Source organism: Eleutherodactylus coqui, chromosome 2, assembly GCF_035609145.1.
Source record: "Eleutherodactylus coqui strain aEleCoq1 chromosome 2, aEleCoq1.hap1, whole genome shotgun sequence".
Classification (NCBI taxonomy): Eukaryota; Metazoa; Chordata; class Amphibia; order Anura; family Eleutherodactylidae; genus Eleutherodactylus; species Eleutherodactylus coqui.
Genome location: NC_089838.1, coordinates 291,753,776 through 291,771,876, shown reverse-complemented (window position 1 = coordinate 291,771,876; position 18,101 = coordinate 291,753,776). Strand labels below are relative to the sequence as shown.

The 18,101-nt window shown below is 48.1% G+C and overlaps 1 protein-coding gene across 1 annotated transcript in view; it reads left to right on the top strand.

Annotated features, from left to right (window-relative positions):
- Window positions 1-595: 595 nt before the first annotated feature.
- LOC136610196 (adhesion G protein-coupled receptor E1-like) overlaps window positions 596-18,101 on the top strand; it is a 135,528-nt gene continuing 118,022 nt past the window's right edge. The window contains exon 1 of the mRNA XM_066589437.1: window positions 596-631. Coding sequence (XP_066445534.1) covers window positions 601-631 — 31 coding nt within the window. The 5' untranslated portion in view covers window positions 596-600. The remainder of the gene's footprint in view (window positions 632-18,101) is intronic.

Sequence of the window (18,101 nt, the reverse complement as noted above, 5' to 3'; positions counted from 1 at the left end):
AGCCACTCACTACTGTGGGGGGTGGGATAGGGCTGGCACGTCACAGCAGGAAGTGGTAATGCCATCCCCGCATGTCTATTGGCTAGAAAATGGTGCTAAACATGCAGGGAAGGAAATGCAATTGACTTGAGTACCGCGTGGTGTTCAACTCGAGTAACGAGCATCTCGAGTACCCTAATACTCGAACAAGCATCAAGCTCGGACAAGTGTGCTCGCTCATCTCTAATAGATTTATGGATTTTTTTTGCCATCCCAGGAACTGCTCCATAGACCTTTATGCCCATCAAAATGGGTCTGTACTTTTGACAGCACATCCCTCTGCATGACCATATGGATAAGCAGCTGATTATTTAGTTGAAAAGGAATCTTATGATTTGCTCCCCTAGGCAGTTTCCTCTGTCACTTAGCCTTTGTCCCAGCCACGGTCCTGACAGATCAAGGTTTTTTGGCAAAATATATTTTTTTCTTTAATTTTGAGTCATGGCTTTTATTTTGTGGAAGGAAGTGCTATGTAGTTTATGATGTTATTACTGCAGTGGATATGGGTGTATTGGACACTTCTCTATTTGCATCTCTCACTTCTACGCATCTCTGCTTACAATGCAGACCTCAGAAAGACTCCTGCTGTGTGGTGAGTAGCTGGGATTTAGTGCTTTTTTTTAAAAAACTAGGGCAGCAAATAGAGATGTAGGAGAGATGGATCTGTGCATAGCGGGTACCCTGCAGTCCCCTATATATTAACAAATTGCTAAATGTATTATTTTGTACTAGTAGTAGTGCAGTTTCATCAAGTATTTGGGGTGTATGAATGAGGTTTTAGTAACCCTTATTGTCCGAGAAGGGTAACATTTATTCCACATGAGACAGTAAGGTTATGGAGTTTAGGGTTGAGTCCAACCATCCCATCAACATACCTTTACAGGTTATCATATCTGATAGCACTATGGAAACCATAGCCAAATGGGGTAGGGCTTAGAGACAAGGCTTAAACAATTGTATTGAAATGTCTATATAGTTGGCGACTATGCTGAACTATTTTAGTGAGGTGTAATCTGGATATGAAACACCTTTTTTTGTAGGGGTATCCTTTTTTATTACCTGTGAACATCCTTGAGTTCCTCCTTACCAACTCAATCTGGACTTGAGGGATGCTTGAGTAGCAGCCTAAGCAGTTACTTCGGTAGATATAGGTTTCCTTAGCTTTAGTGGGGAGTGGTCACTTGTTCTTGCAGAGCCTACTGCCTTGGAGGGCCAGGGAAGGTTTCTGGGACCTTTCCCACATAGGGCAGTTTCACAGGATCGTATGCACAAAAATATATTCACCAAAGCACAACATATTTGCACATGAACGAGGTTGGATGAGGTACTGTTGCACATATGTCTGTACTTATTACTATACTTATGCAGGGCCAGATCACATGTAGGTGCAACACATCCTTTCTATGGATTAAAAGACTATTTAGTCTAATGAGGTTCAGAGGTGTTCTTTTTTTTGTGGTTTTGTGCAGTGTTTCATCCCCTGGCATATTTGCACACCTCCTATAGACATCTGTGGGGGCAGAAAAATCTTCTTTTGTGCACGCGAAACACGCTATGAGAACAAACCAATTGAAAATCAATAGGTTCTATTCTCTGTGCTATTCTTTGTGATGTGGACCATATACAGTATATGCATGAGGCTTTAGGCTGTATCTGGACTATCATGCTGCAGTCTCTGGGGCAGAAGTAGTCACCATAACATAAACGTACTTGCATATCTCTGACTACTGCACAAAATGATAAAGGAAACTTAACTTTTGTGGATTTTTGATGGAATTGATGAGCCGGTGTTCGGTGAGAATCCTTTAGGCTTGCACACCCATCCTAACGATCAGACTGCTTTCAGATGGCCATAATACAAGTGCTTTCAGCATCCATTATTATGGCCGCGATACCCAGGTCTCCCGCGGTTCTGCAGAGCTGGATTTAGATCACCATAACATAGTAACATAGTATGTAAGGCCGAATGAAGACAATGTCCATCTAGTCCAGCCTGTCTATCCTCCTATGTTGTTGATCCAGAGGAAGGCAAAAAAACCCAAGAGGCAGAAGCCAATTAGCCCTTTCAGGGAAAAAATTCCTTCCCGACTCCCTAATGCAGTCAGACTAATCCCTGGATCAAGCTCTAATAGTTCCTACCTGTCTGTAAGACCCAGATCAACAACCCGCTGGACACCTAAAATTTCTATCCTGTAATATCCTTCCGCTCTAGAAAAACATCAAGTCCCCTTTTAAACTCCTCTATGGATTTTGCCATCACCACATCCTCAGGCAGAGAGTTCCACAGTCTAACTGCTCTTACACTAAAGAACCCTTTTCTGTGTTGGCGATGAAACCTGCTTTCTTCTAGACATAGCGGATGCCCTCTCATTACCATCGCAGTCCTGGGTATAAACAGATCATGGGAGAGATCCTTGTATTGTCCCCTGATGTTTTTATACATAGTTATTTGATCACTCCTTAGTCGTCTTTTTTCCAAGGTAAACAATTCCAATTTTGATAGCCTCTCTGGGTATTTCAGTTTAGTTGCCCTTCTTTGAACCCCCTCCAGCACTGCAATGTCTTTCCTGAGCACCGGTGACCAGAACTGTGTGCAGTATTCCATGTGAGGCCTAACAAGTGCTTTATATAGTGGGAGGATAATGTTCTCGTCCCTTGCCCCTATACCTCTCTTAATACATCCCAAGACTTTATTAGCTTTTGCAGCAGCTGACTGGCATTGGTTACTCCAGTTAAGTCTACAATCCACTACAATATCACTTTTCCCTAGCAGTACCCCATTTAGTGTATATTAGTGACATCCGTTTCTCCTGCCCATGTGCATAACCTTACATTTATCAACATTGAACTTCATTTGCCATTTTTCTACCCAAGCCCCCAGCTAATCTAGGTCCGTTTGTAGACGTACCTTGTCCTCCGTTGCATTGATTATATTGCATGTCTGGTTCAGTAGAAACACAAAAGGTTGAGGCATTAAATACATACTACATCAGTCACCTTATATTATTAAGGGTAATTTGAGGCAAAAAGGAAGAACTGGAATAAAACATGGATAATTTTTTTTTCTGCAACATTTTTTGTAAGACTTAGTTCCCTCTTTCTGTCTGGGGACTATAAGGTTAGATTTGCATTTATTGCATGCCAGATATCATTTGTGTATGATCAAGATTTGATATACTGTAATTTGTTTCCTACCTTGTTGCATCAAACCAGGTCGGCGTCTTTTAAAAAGAAACACAAGGGGGCGTGGCTTGGATATGGAAGCGTGAGCACCCTCTGCCTTAAGCTCCCGCCGATTCCGATAAAAAAACCCTGCTTAAAAGAGCATACAGCAGCCTAAAGCCCCTACCTCCACAGCGATGGGACGCAGGAGAGCCTCTAGCCGCTCGGCGGCACCTCCAGAAACCGGACCGGCAGGTATCCAGCGCTTCCTCCGGGTCTCCAGCGCGGCAGACGCCGGTCCCAAAATGGCGCCGGACCGCATGTGCAGCTCCCCCTCATCCCCTACCAGCGGCAAACAGGCGCACAGCACAGCAAGCCGCGCCGGGGATCGCCGACACTCCAACTCAGCGGAGGAAGAGGGAGAAGAAACAGCGCACAGCAGAGCACCAGTGCCGGCAGACAAGGTGATTCCACACCAACACGCAGGGTCCCTGGGAGGGGGGGAGAGCAGAGAGGAGAGCGATATGCCCTCCAGCCCAGACAGTGAGCCTGCACATAAGAAGAGCACGAGCGCTGTGAGTGACAGAGCCCCTGCACCACAGACACCTTTATATGAAGGGGACAATATATCTGCTCACCATATACAGGGCCAGGACAGCAGACCCAGAGAGAGCCCAGACCCCAGCAAGCAACCCACTACACATGCCTGGTTCTCCACTAATGTGAACATGCCTGAAAGCAGCTACTTTCAAGAGGGGAACCACAACAGCACACTAATGAGGGGACAGGCTGACAAGCATAAAAAGCTTCCCACACCACAAAGACAGAGGACCCCTGACGATTGGGGCCAGGGCCCATCAGAAACCAGCAGCCGCTACCAGGCTGGGGGCCAAAAAGAGAAGGCCAGCCACAATTCCTCACCTGACCATGACCCTCCAGATGACCCAACACAGGAAGACGCATGGCATTGGAGGGAGCATTTAAGATCACTACCCACAAAAAGTGACTTCCACAGGCTAGAGAACTCCCATAAACAAGCCTTAACTCTAATACAACAAGAGCTGAAGCATGTTGGCCATAGGCTCCAAACAGTGGAGGAATCTCAGGAAGAAGTGTTTACGTTGCTAGACGCTCACAGCCAAGTCATCAAAGCCCAGTCTCTACAACTGACAGACATCCTTACACACCTAGACGACTTGGAGAACAGGCATCGACGCAACAACATCCGCCTACAATCCGGTAGAGATAGACCGCATCCACAGAAGCTTGGGGCCCAGACCAGAAGACCCAGGAAAGCCGCGAGACGTGATATGCCGGATCCATTTTTATAAGGACAAAGAGGCGATCATGAAAGAAGCTCGAGACAACAATCCAGCTCTGAGCCATAACGGGTCCCCCATAACAATCTTCCCGGATCTCGCCCGGCGCACATTACAACTCCGAAGAGCAGTGAGAGCACTTCTAAATGCGCTACGAGAACGCAACATCCTATACAGATGGGGCTATCCTTTCCAATTGACAGCTACCAAGAATGGCAAATCAGCAACATTTAGAAGCCCAGCGGACTTGCCAAAATTCCTGGGAACTCTGGAACTCCCCATGGTGTCAATACCTGACTGGCCCACACTACGAACGCTACCAGTCACAGCGCCCAGGGAGACATGGCAAGAGGCTCATCCAGAAAAAAGAAGGGGCAGGGGTCGCCCTGGAACCACCCCTCCTACCTGATACAATAAGGACGTACACCACAGAGGCAGTCATTACGTTAAACCAGGGAGTTACCCTGCTCATTGTGGTCCACACTCGGAAAGGCTAAGGAAGAAACAAGCTACTGAGTCCGACCAAGCCACGAGAAGGCTGTTTAAAGTTTTGAACGTTATCTTAACAAAAAGTTGCGGGTTCTACATAGATCCCCCATAAGGGGATCCCCATTTCTAAGTTTATACGGTGGAAGAAGCGGGAGGCTTGCGCTCGAGTCTCCACCCACCTCCCCTAGTAGGCTAGACGCCACTAAGTGCCGTCTAATCTCTGGTTCACACCAGACGAATACCTACACACGAGAATCTGGGACACTTTCCCCAGATTGGCAGATTCCTACAAATCTGCCACCCTTCCAACCCCCCTATGTTCACCCTCTTCTTCTCTCCCTCAACCCTCCCACCGGCGGCGGCCAAAACTAAAAGTTTTCCAACATGACGAACACATCCTTCTGCACTTTCAACGCTAGAGGACTAAACTGCCCCTCTAAGAGAGGACAGATCCTTGCCCACATGCGCAAAAAACGGATCCTAATAGCCATGTTCCAAGAAACCCATTTCAAAACCGGCAATGTGCCGAAATGCAACAACAGATCTTATACCCAGTGGTACCACAGCACCCACCCCGATAAAAAAACATGTGGCGTCTCCATAACCATACACAAAAACCTCCCCTACAACCTCCTCGCTACCGAGGTTGACCCGGAGGGCAGGTATCTCTTCCTAAAAATAGAACTAGGAGCGAAAGTAATTACATTAGCTAATGTTTATTTCCCTAATTCAGGTCAAACAGCATTCGGGATCCGAGTCCTGGGAGAACTAGCTCGATTTGCCTCAGGAACCGCGATTATCCTCGGAGGGGACCTAAACGTATGCATGGACCCACGTCTTGACTCGTCGTCAGGTAAGTCTGGCGTCTCCCTGGCGGCTACACGTAGACTACGGAAACAGCTGACTGCCCTTAAACTCGTTGATCTCTGGAGGACTTTGCATCCGGAGATCAAGGACTTTAGCCACTACTCCTCCGCACATAACAGCTATAGTAGACTAGATTATTTATACGTCTCACATGCTCTCCTAGACCTAGCGCCCACAAGCTCGATTGGTAGGATTGTATGGTCGGACCACGCACCGGTATATGGGGCTCTAGAGAAGAGTGACATAGGAAACTTACAACGCTACTGGCGCCTGAATGATAATCTTCTTGGAGATTCATGCTGCCTAAATGAAGTACGTCAGGTTATCAAAGATTTTATAGAAATACACAAGACAGACGAAACAGCCCCACCTATTAAATGGGAGGCCCTGAAATGTGTCATCCGGGGGATCTTTATTTCACACGGCACCAGACTTAAAAGAGAGAGAGCTGGTAAACTAACAGATCTTTTAACAAAGCTAGACATTGCAGAGCAAGCTAATAAAACTAAAGCAACACCTCCCCTAGGCACAGAGATCTCACTGCTACGCCATCAAATCCTAGCTTTGATGGACCAGACTTCCCTTTGCGCCAGAGATAAACTGAGAGGGGGATACTATGAATACGGGAATAAGTGCAGTGCCTGGCTGGCGAGAGCGCTTAACCCGCAGGAATCACATTCATACATTTTTGCGCTTACCTCTCCTGAGGGAAAGAAAGTCCATACAAGCACAGAAATAACTGAGTGTTTTCACAGATATTATAAGGACCTTTATAACATAGGAGAGGGCGGGAAGTCCCACGAGAAACCCGGAGACGCGGGTATGGCTGCGTACTTGGATGAGTATGCCCCAGACCCCGTCCCCAGCGAGGAGTCGGAGAAACTAGAAGTCGACATAATGGAGCAGGAAATATTGGAGGGAATACAGAGTCTCAAAATCGGTAAAAGCCCAGGACCCGACGGGTTCACACCCAGATTTTATAAAACCTTTGGGGACCTGCTGGCTCCCCTAATCACCCAATCATTTAATGCAATCTCCAGGTCCTCCCCGTTCCCACCCCAAGCACTACAAGCAACCATAACGGTGATACCGAAACCAGGCAAAGATCCACTTCAATGTGGAAGCTATCGGCCCATATCGCTCCTAAATGTGGATACAAAAATTTTCGCCAAAATAATTGCCACGCGACTACAACCCCTCGTGCCAGGGCTGATACATGGAGACCAGGTGGGGTTTGTCCCGGGCCGTGAGGCAAGGGACAACACCATACGAACGCTGTCACTGGTTGGAAGAGCCCAACGTGAGGGGACACCCCTATGCCTTCTCTCGATCGACGCAGAGAAGGCATTCGATAGGGTGGATTGGGGTTTTTTAGCGGCCACACTCCAAAAAATAGGCCTTGGACCCAGGCTACGTAGCTGGATCATGGCCCTATACGACAGTCCTACGGCACGGATTCGGATCAATGGCAGACTCTCAGACCCGGTAGCTATGCGCAATGGCACGAGACAGGGCTGCCCCCTATCACCCACCCTCTACGTGCTAGTCATGGAATCCCTCGCAAACGTGATAAGACAAAACACAGGCATAAGAGGATATCAAACCCCAAATTCCGAACACAAAATTGCATCATTTGCGGACGATTTGCTTATATACCTGACCGACCCCAAAAATAGTATACCAATCATACTACAAGAGTTCAAAAAATACAGCCAGTTTAGCAATTTTAAAATAAACATACACAAGTCGGAAATTCTAAATATAACCATACCTGCCTCAGAAACCACCAGATTAAAATCTACCTTCCCGCTGAGATGGAAAGAGGACCATATTAAATACCTTGGAGTCCATATCCCCTCCAAATTAGACAATCTATTTAACCTCAACCACGAAGCCCTCTGCGCATCGCTGGAGAGGGATCTGGGGAGGTGGAGATCACTAAACCTGTCATGGTTTGGCAGGATCAACACGATTAAAATGAACGTCCTCCCCAGGTTCCTCTACCTGTTTCAGACTCTGCCGATCCAGGTCCCAAAAAGCTTTTTCACAAGACTGAGAAGAGCACTGACGAGGTTTGTTTGGAGTAATTCCAGAGCTAGGTTAAGCTACAAAATCCTAATACAAAAAAAGACAATGGGGGGAATGGGACTCCCTGATCTCACAAAATATCATAAAGCAGCAATAAGTAAGTGTGTGCTTGATATAATGCTACGGAGAGATTCAAAACGCTGGGTGGAACTTGAACAGGACTCAACCCTATTTAAAGCACAGGGAGTGTTCTGGCTGAAAGGGAAGCTAGGAAGAAGAGGGATCACAGTATCACCATTCCTGGATACAATATTAAAACAATGGGATAGCTTCACAGCTAGATCAGGGCTGGTATCAATACCCGGCCCCTGGACACCGATAGTAGGTAATCCAGACTTCCCGCTGGGAACACGGGGTTTGCCACTCCTGGAAAGGTTGGAGATGCTGGTTCCTAGACTCCGAGACGTAACGAAAGAGGGTAGGATCAAATCAATAGAAGAGATAGGAGGAGAAGGAGCCCTGGTAGCCGGTGCGTGGTTCCAACACATGCAACTAAACCATTTCATCCAAACGCAAGGTCAGGCTTCAGAGTTAACGCAGCAACCCACACCATTTGAAGAGCTATGTGCGGAGTCTCCTGACAGGAGAGGTGAAATCTCCGTGGTCTACGACATGCTGATAACTGGGGAGGCGCGAGACACTGAGATGAGATTCAAAAAAGGCTGGGAAAGGGATCTGGGACGACACCTGGAGGAAAATGACTGGGCCAAATCGATAACCATGACTCATAAAATGTCGATCTCCGGTAAATACCAAGAGCTAAACTATAAAATTCTATCTAGGTGGTACCGAACCCCGGAACGCCTGGCTAAAATGTACCCCAACACCAGTAGTAGCTGTTGGAGATGTTCGGACAGCCTAGGGTCGATGATCCACATATGGTGGGCTTGCCCAAGGGTCTCCCCGTTATGGAAGGAGATAAACGCCCTATACAACTCTCTCACCCGGGGAAAAATATCCCTCACCCCGGAGATCGCCCTTCTTTCCATTCTACCAGGCTCTATAAAATCAAACAAGAAGGGAGTACTCAGATTCTTCCTATTGGCTGTAAGACAGGTGATACCCCAGTTATGGAACTCCACAGAACCCCCTACACGCCTGATGTGGGTAAAAGCCATGGACGATATCATGCACATGGAAGAACTGAGGGCGAGAGACGACTCTAAATACTCCGAACACTACGCCACATGGGCGACTTGGATAAGCTTCCGCTCATCCCCCAAATTCAGCCCATGGGTAACGAACGGTGTGTTCCAACCTTAAACATTAACAATAAATGCTAACATGACAGTTGACATCTGCACCTGGAAGGCCGCCGCCGGCTGGTCATGCCCCTGCCCATTCTGACCCACATAGGGCCGCAAACGAACCCTCCCCTCTACCTCCCCGATAACCCCCTCTGTACCCATCTTTTTCTCTCACCCAATGTTGTTTTCACCTTATTTTTTCCCTTTCATTATTTGCAAGGTTGGCGCTGGAGCTGGAAGCCCGAGGCCAAGTATATAGCTGGAGTTGGGAGGCTCACCCTCCCCACCCAGAAACCTAAGCCCATTAAATTCTAGGTTATTTGGTTACATTATATTAATAAATGTTAAGTAAGAAGGCACATATATCTGACTTGGGTACACCTAAGGAAGAATCTAGATAAATAATTAAAGGAGAAAATACAGATGTTGAGGGACTTCCGACAATACTGTGTTGCGCCAATGATAGTTTTTATTAATATTTTCTTTTCTTTCTTTCTCTGTTTGTTTGTTGTCTAATGAGAAATTCCAATGCAAATATGACTGACTGTATACCTTACTGATTTTCAATAAAATATATATTGAACATAAAAAGAAACACAAAACTACTGTAGGCCCTATAAGACTCTCCTACCGGGTGTGAATAGGAGTTCATATCATTTTTAATAACACACGTCACATCTATCAGACTAAGGGCGAGCACCCACTGGCGTTTGCGTTTTCCGCGATTTTTCCGCGCGTTTTTCACGGCGTTTTCGCGGCGTTTTCGCGGCTTTTCCGTTAATTTCCATTGACTTTCATGGGTGCATTAGGAGAAAAATAAGGACACATATGCAACTGACATGTTCCTATGTTAAAAACGCAAAACGCAGGTAAAAAAACGCCAGTGGGTGCTCGCCCTAAGGCTAATACCCCCCTTTCTTCCCACCATCATTCCAACTGAATCAAATTTACATCAACATACAACCCTATGCTGATCTAAGTTTGGTTTAGGAAAGCCATGGGCTTCAGGCTGCATCCGAACGGGCTGTAAAATCTCGTTACAAAATAATTGCTACATTTTTTTCTTCACCTACAGCTTATTTTCGGGGAAGGGCTTATATTTCAAGCCCCCTCAGGAAAATCCTTGCATGTGGTGCTACAAAGTCGCTTGACTTTGTAGCACTAAAAAGTCGTGCTATCACCGCGAGAAACCGCAGTGATATCTCACGGACCAGCAATGCTATATTGCTGCGATATTCTTGCAGTGATGCCATGTCGCTCATATAAACGAGGCCTAATTAAGGCTGCATCCGCATGGGCTACAAAATCTTGCTACAATGTTAAACCTTATATGTAGATAACACTGGATCCACCATTCCCAATAGGTGAGCAGCTGTGACTATCTACTACCTCCCTGCATAATGACCCCTACACAGGTCACAGGACATGACTAGAGCAGTATCTATACAAGTCAGTGGGTCCCCTCCTGTCCATTATGTGAGCATCCCATGAAGCTGCTATAATACATTTCTCTAAGGCCTCTTTCACACAGGCGACAAAGTCGCACAGTTTTGTAGCATTGCTACAATGCTACAAATCGCATGTATGTGAAGCCCATGCTTTCCTATGGGTTACTTCCCACGTGCAATGTTTTGTAGCATGTGACAACCCGACAAAAAAACCTTGCGGGTCCGGCGATATGCATGCGACTTGTGAGGTTTTGTAGCCCATGTTTCCCTATAGAGCCTTCCTCTCTGTTTCATTGCATTGCACGAAAATGCGATTTTCGTGCAATCGATGCAACTTTGACAGTAGGAAACACTAATATCAAAGCCCTAAACTAAGCCCTGGCTGCAGGGAAAAAAAAAAATACACATACATCACCTTACAAGTGCCACCTCTCCGATGCAGCAGCAGCTTCTCCTGGGGTCCCAGTACTGTTTCTCTTAATCATCTTCTGATGAATCCCCACCTCCTGGAAGTGCTGGCTGTGTCTGGCTGCAATTAGTCAATCACATCCAGCACTCGATGAATCTCTGTGATTGGTTGAATGGCAGTGAATGGCAGTGCTGAAGACTTAGAAGAAAGTCCCAGAAAGCGCGGCAGAGGTGATATACTTATTTTTTTATTTTTTTCTTCAGTTACGGCTTATTTTCAAGGTAGGGCTTATATTTCAAGCCCATCCCCCCCCCAAAAAAAAATCCTTGCATGTGGTGCTACAAAGTCGCGTGACTTTGTAGCACTAAAAAGTTGTGGTATCACTGCAAGAAACCGCAGTGATATCTCATGGACCAGCAATGCTATATATAGCTGCAATTTTCTCGCAGCTATGCCATTTTGCTCGTGTTAACGAGGCCTAATTTAGGCTGCATCCGCATGGGCTACAAAATCTCGCTACAAAATCATTGCTACAATGTGAAGCCCATAGTTTACAATGGGTTCTTTCACAAGAGCGATGATTTTGCACAGCGTCCGGATGCAGCCTAAGGCCTAAGTCATATGAGCGTTTTTCCCCGCGATTTGCGGATCGCATAACGGATGCACATCCGCAAATTGCGTGACCTAGCAGCGTTTTCAGCTAAACGGCCCAGCGCTGCCCGCTATCCTCTGCCAGCGCAAGGACCAATCAGAGGCAGCTCTCAGCTGTCATTCAATGGCTGAGAGCTGCCTATGATTGGTCCCTGCACTCAGCCAATCAGAGGCAGCACTCACTCACCCATTTATGAGTTCATGAATGGGTGAGTGAGAGCTGCCTTTGATTGGTGAGGGCTGTGACCAATCAGAGGCAGCCCATTCAGCAGGCAGGGATTTTAAATCCCCGCCTGCTGAATACTACAGAGAGCAGTTCAGCAGAACTGCCGGCCGGCCGCGGCTGAACTCCGGCTGCAGGAAAAAGGTGAGTATACTTTTTTTTTTTTTTTTTACACATTTTCAGGATGGTTTTCAAGGAAGGGCTTATATTTTAAGCCCTTCCCTGAAAGTTCATCCAGCGCTTGCCGGCAGCCCATTGCTTTCAATGGAGCTGGCTGTATTGCACAGCTGTGGCAGAGAAGAACAATCTTAGTATATGTTCTCAATGGGGTCGGCACGTCTGCCGCCGGCCCCATTGAGCGCATATACAAGCACTGATTTGCGCAGAACGCAGTTACATGCGTTCTGCGAATCGGTGTGTCCTAAAATTATTGGCACATCCGCATCAAAAACGGACTGCATTTTTTGAGCTTATCTGGTTTGGGCTCTGATACTGGCGTTTGCACTTTTTACTTGCCTGGCTTTACTTGAAGGATTGCTGCAGTGCTGCTGGGAACTTCATTGTTTTTCCTGGACATCAAAAACGGACATGTGACCGATCCCATTGCTTTGCATTGGGTCTATAAATCTGCAGATCGCAAGCGCGTCTGCAAATCGGACCTTAGGCCACATCCACACGGGCGATTTACTCACGCAATTTTGTAGCGATGAGACAGTGCTACAAATCATATGTATGTAGAGCCCATGCTTTCCTGTGGGTTCTTCCACACGAGCGATGTTTTGTAGGCTGCTACATTGCGAGACTACAAAATCGCGTGTACATAGCTGTGATATTGCAGCTATTGTGTAGCAGCGATATCACTGTCGCCTGCGCGGGCTACAAAATGTTGCTGAAAAATCATCGCTTATGTGAAAGAACCCATTGTAAACCATGGGCTCCACATTGTAACTATAATTTTGTAGCAAGATTTTGTAGTCCATGCAGATGCAGCCATTTATTAGAGAAATGTATTACTATTATTTATTATTAAATTTATAGCAGCTTCATAGACCGTTCACAAAATGGATAGAAGGGAACCCACTGACTTGTATGGGAGACTGTACTAGTCATGTCCTGTGACCTGTGCAGAGCTCATTGTGCAGGGTGGGAGTAGATAGTCACACCTATTGTGAATGGTGGATCTTGTGTCATCTACATATAGGGCTTCACATTGTAGCAATGATTTTATAACGAGATTTTACAGCCCGTTCGGATGCAGCCTGAAGCCCATGGTTTTCCTAAACCAAACTTAGATCAGCATAGGGTTGTATGTTAATGTAAGTTTGATTCAGTTGGAATCATGGTGAGAAGGAATGGGGTATTAGCATTAGTCAGATAGGTGTGACGTGTTTTATTAAAAATGACATGAACTCCTATTCACACCCGATAGGAGATTCTCAGAGGAACTACCGTACTGTATTTTTGTGTATTTTTTTTGAAGAAGCCCACCTGGTTCAATGCCACAAGGTAGAAAACATATTACAGTATATCAAATCCTGTTCATACACATATGACATCTGGCATGCAAAAAATGCAAATCTAACCATATAGTCCCCAGACAGAAAGAGGAAGCTGAGTCTTGCAAAAATGTTTCAGAAAAACAATTATGCATATTTTATTTCAGTTCTTCCTTTATGTCTCAAATTACTTCTAACAATATAAAGTGACTGATGTAGTATGTATTTAATGCCTAGACCTTCTTTTGCGCATAGAATTGAATAATCGAGTTGGGACTAGAGATGAGTGAACGTACTCGTCCGAGCTTGATACTCGTTCGAGTATTAGCGTGTTCGAGATGCTCGTTACTCGTAACGAGCACCACGCGGTGTTCGAGTTACTTTCACTTTTATCTCTTAGCGCGCTTTTCTGGCCAATTGAAAGACAGGGAAGGCATTACAACTTCCCCCTGCGACGTTCAAGCCCTATACCACCCCCCTGCAGTGAGTGGCTGGCGAGATCAGGTGTCACCCGAGTATAAAAATCGGCCCCTCCCGCGGCTCGCCACAGATGCGTTCTGACATAGAGGAGGGAAAGTGCTATCTTGGTGGAGCTGCTATAGGGAGAGTGTTAGGAGTATTTTAGGCTTCAAGAACCCCAACGGTCCTTCTTACGGCCACATCTAACCGTGTGCAGTACTGTGGAGGCTGCTTTTTGCAGTGTTGCACTTTTTTTTTTTTGGTATATCGGCCGTGCAGAGCATTGCGCCCTGCAGTAATACTCCAGGGCCAGAAGTGGTGGTTAGGCAGGGACAGAAGACATATTGATTGAATATAGGCAGTGGCCCTTTGCAAAAACATTTGGGGAAAAAAAATCTATTTGGGCTGCCTGTGACTGTCCTCAGTGTTCTGGGTCTCTGCTGGGTGTAGTAGTCCTCCAAATTCAAACGCAGCCAGCTAAGTGTTACAGCAGGCTTGCGCAAAATTATTTCCTGGCTCTGTCTGGGCTGTTAAATCACCACTGTATTGCAGTCCACAGTGCAACACTCTGCAGTACTTTGACATACTCCAGGGCCAGAAGCGGTTAGGCAGGGACAGAAGACATATTGATTGAATATAGGCAGTGGGCCTTTGCAAAAACATTTGGGGAAAAAAATCTATTTGGGCTACCTGTGACTGTCCTCAGTGTTCTGGGTCTCTGCTGGGTGTAGTAGTCCTCCAAATTCATACGCAGCCAGCTAAGTGTTACAGCAGGCTTGCGCAAAATTATTTCCTGGCGTTCGGTAAGCGAAGTCAGCCTCCAACCACAGGCCAATAAGCGGCACATTTAATTACAGCGTTCTGTTTCTGCACTACTGGTAATACACCATGCTGAGGGGTAGGGGTAGGGCTAGAGGACGTGGACGCGGGCGAGGACGCGGAGGTCCAAGGCAGGGTGTGGGCACAGGCCGAGCCAGTGCGGTGGCCAGGGATAGAGGCAGGGCCAGACCGAATAATCCACCAACTGTTTCCCAAAGCGCCCCCTCGCGCCATGCCACCCTGCAGAGGTGAAGGTGCTCTACGGTGTGGCAGTTTTGCACAGAGACGCCTGACGACCGACGAACAGTGGTGTGCAACCTTTGTCGCGCCAAGATCAGCTGGGGAGGCACCACCACCAGCATGCGCAGGCATATGATGGCCAAGCACCCCACAAGGTGGGACGAAGGCCGTTTACTGCCTCCGGTTTGCACCACTGCCTCTCCCCCTCTGCCCCAACCTGCCACTGAGATCCAACCCCCCTCTGTGGACACAGGCACTACCGTCTCCTGGCCTGCACCCACACCCGTACCTCCGCTGTCCTCGGCCCCATCTAGCAATGTCTCTCAGCGCAGCGTCCAGACGTCGCTACCACCACTGTTTGAGCGCGAGCGCAAGTACGCCGCCACGCACCCGCACGCTCAAGCGTTAAACGTGCACATTGCCAAATTGATCAGCCTGGAGATGCTGCCGTATAGGCTTGTGGAAATGGAGGCTTTCAAAAGCATGATGGCGGCGGCGGCCCCACGCTACTCGGTTCCCAGTCGCCACTACTTTTCCCGATGTGCCGTCCCAGCCCTGCACGACCACGTCTCCCGCAACATTGTACGCGCCCTCACCAACGCGGTTACTGCCAAGGTCCACTTAACAACAGACACGTGGACAAGCACAGGCGGGCAGGGCCACTATATCTCCCTGACGGCACATTGGGTGAATTTAGTGGAGGCTGGGACAGAGTCAGAGCCTGGGACTGCTCACGTCCTACCCACCCCCCGAATTGTGTGCCCCAGCTCGGTGGTGATATCTGCGGCGGTGTATGCTTCCTCCACTAAACCACCCTCCTCCTCCTCCTACGCAACCTCTGTCTCGCAATCAAGATGTGTCAGCAGCAGCACGTCGGCAGCAGTCGGTGTCGCGCGGCATGGCAGCACAGCGGTGGGCAAGCGTCAGCAGGCCGTGCTGAAACTACTCAGCTTAGGAGAGAAGAGGCAGACGGCCCACGAACTGCTGCAGGGTCTGACAGAGCAGACCGACCGCTGGCTTGCGCCGCTGAGCCTCCAACCGGGCATGGTCGTGTGTGACAACGGCCGTAACCTGGTGGCGGCTCTGCAGCTCGGCAGCCTCACGCACGTGCCATGCCTGGCCCATGTCTTTAATTTGGTAGTTCAGCACTTTCTGAAAAGCTACCCACGCTTGTCATACCTGCTCGGAAAGGTGCGCCGGGTCAGCGCACATTTCCGCAACTCCAAGACGGACGCTGCCACCCTGCGGACCCTGCAACATCGCTTTCATCTGCCAGTGCACCGATTGCTGTGCGACGTGCCCACACAGTGGAACTCTACGCTCCACATGTTGGCCAGGCTCTATGAGCAGCATAGAGCTATTGCGGAATACCAACTCCAACATGGGCGGCGTAGTGGGAGTCAGCCTCCTCAATTATTTACAGAAGAGTGGGCCTGGTTGGCAGCCATCTGCCAGGTCCTTGGAAACTTTGAGGAGTCTACCCAGATGCTGAGCAGGGATGCTGCAATCATTAGCATCACCATTCCTCTGCTATGCCTCTTGAGAAGTTCCCTGCAAAGCATAAGGCAGACGCTTTGCACTCGGAAACGGAGGCGGGGGAAGACAGTATGTCGCTGGATAGTCGGAGCACCCTCATGTCTATATCTCAGCGCGTTGAGGAGGAGGAGGAGGGGGAGGAGCATGAGGAGGAGGGGGAAGAGACAGCTTGGCCCACTGCTGATAGTACACATGCTGCTTGCCTGTCATCCTTTCAGCGTTTATGGCCAGAGGAGGAGGAGGAGGAGGAGGGGGAGGAGCATGAGGAGGAGGGGGAAGAGACAGCTTGGCCCACTGCTGAGGGTACACATGCTGCTTGCCTGTCATCCTTTCAGCGTGTATGGCCAGAGGAGGAGGAGGATCCTGAAAGTGATCTTCCTAGTGAGGACAGCCATGTGTTGCATACAGGTACCCTGGCACACATGGCTGACTTCATGTTAGGATGCCTTTCTCGTGACCCTCGCGTTACACGCATTCTGGCCACTACGGATTACTGGGTGTACACACTGCTCGACCCACGGTATAAGGAGAACCTTTCCACTCTCATTCCCGAAGAGGAAAGGGGTTCGAGAATGATGCTATACCACAGGGCGCTGGTGGACAAACTGATGGTAAACTTCCCATCCGACAGCGCTAGTGGCCGAAGGCGCATTTCCGAGGGCCAGGTAGCAGGGGAGGCGCAGAGATCAGGCAGCATGTACAGCACAGGCAGGGGACCATTCTCCAAGGCCTTTGCCAGCTTTATGGCTCCCCAGCAAGACTGTGTCACCGGTCCCCAGTCAAGGCTGAATTGGCGGGAGCACTGTAAAAGGATGGTGAGGGAGTACGTAGCCGATCGCACGACCGTCCTCGGTGACGCCTCTGCCCCCTACAACTACTGGGTGTCGAAGCTGGACACGTGGCCTGAACTCGCGCTGTATGCCCTGGAGGTGCTTGCTTGTCCTGCGGCTAGCGTCTTGTCAGAGAGTGTGTTTAGTGTGGCTGGGGGAATCATCACGGATAAGCGTACCCACCTGTCAACCGACAGTGCCGACAGGCTTACACTCATCAAGATGAACAAAGCCTGGATTTCCCCAGACTTCTCTTCTTCACCAGCGGACAGCAGCGATACCTAAGCATTATGTAGGCTGCACCCGCGGATGGAAGCATCGTTCTCTATCACAATCAAAAACGCGGACCTTTTTGCTTCATCAATCTGTGTATAATATTCCTCCTCCTCCTCCTGCTCCTCCTCCTGAAACCTCACATAATCACGCCGAACGGGCAATTTTTCTTAGGCCCACAAGGCTCAGTCATATAATTTTTCTAAACAATTTTTATACGTTTCAATGCTCATTAAAGCGTTGAAACTTTCACCTCAACCAATTTTTATTTTAACTGGGCTGCCTCCAGGCCTGGTTACCAATTAAGCCACATTAACCAAAGCGATTAATGGATTTCACCTGCCCTCTTGGTTGGGCATGGGCAATTTTTCTCAGGTACATTAGTACTGTTGGCACACCAATTTTTGTGGGCCCTCGCCTGCAGTGTAATCAAATGAATTTTTAGCCCACCTGCATTACAGCTGACGTTACATCAGCTGTGTTGGGCACTGCAATGGGATATATTT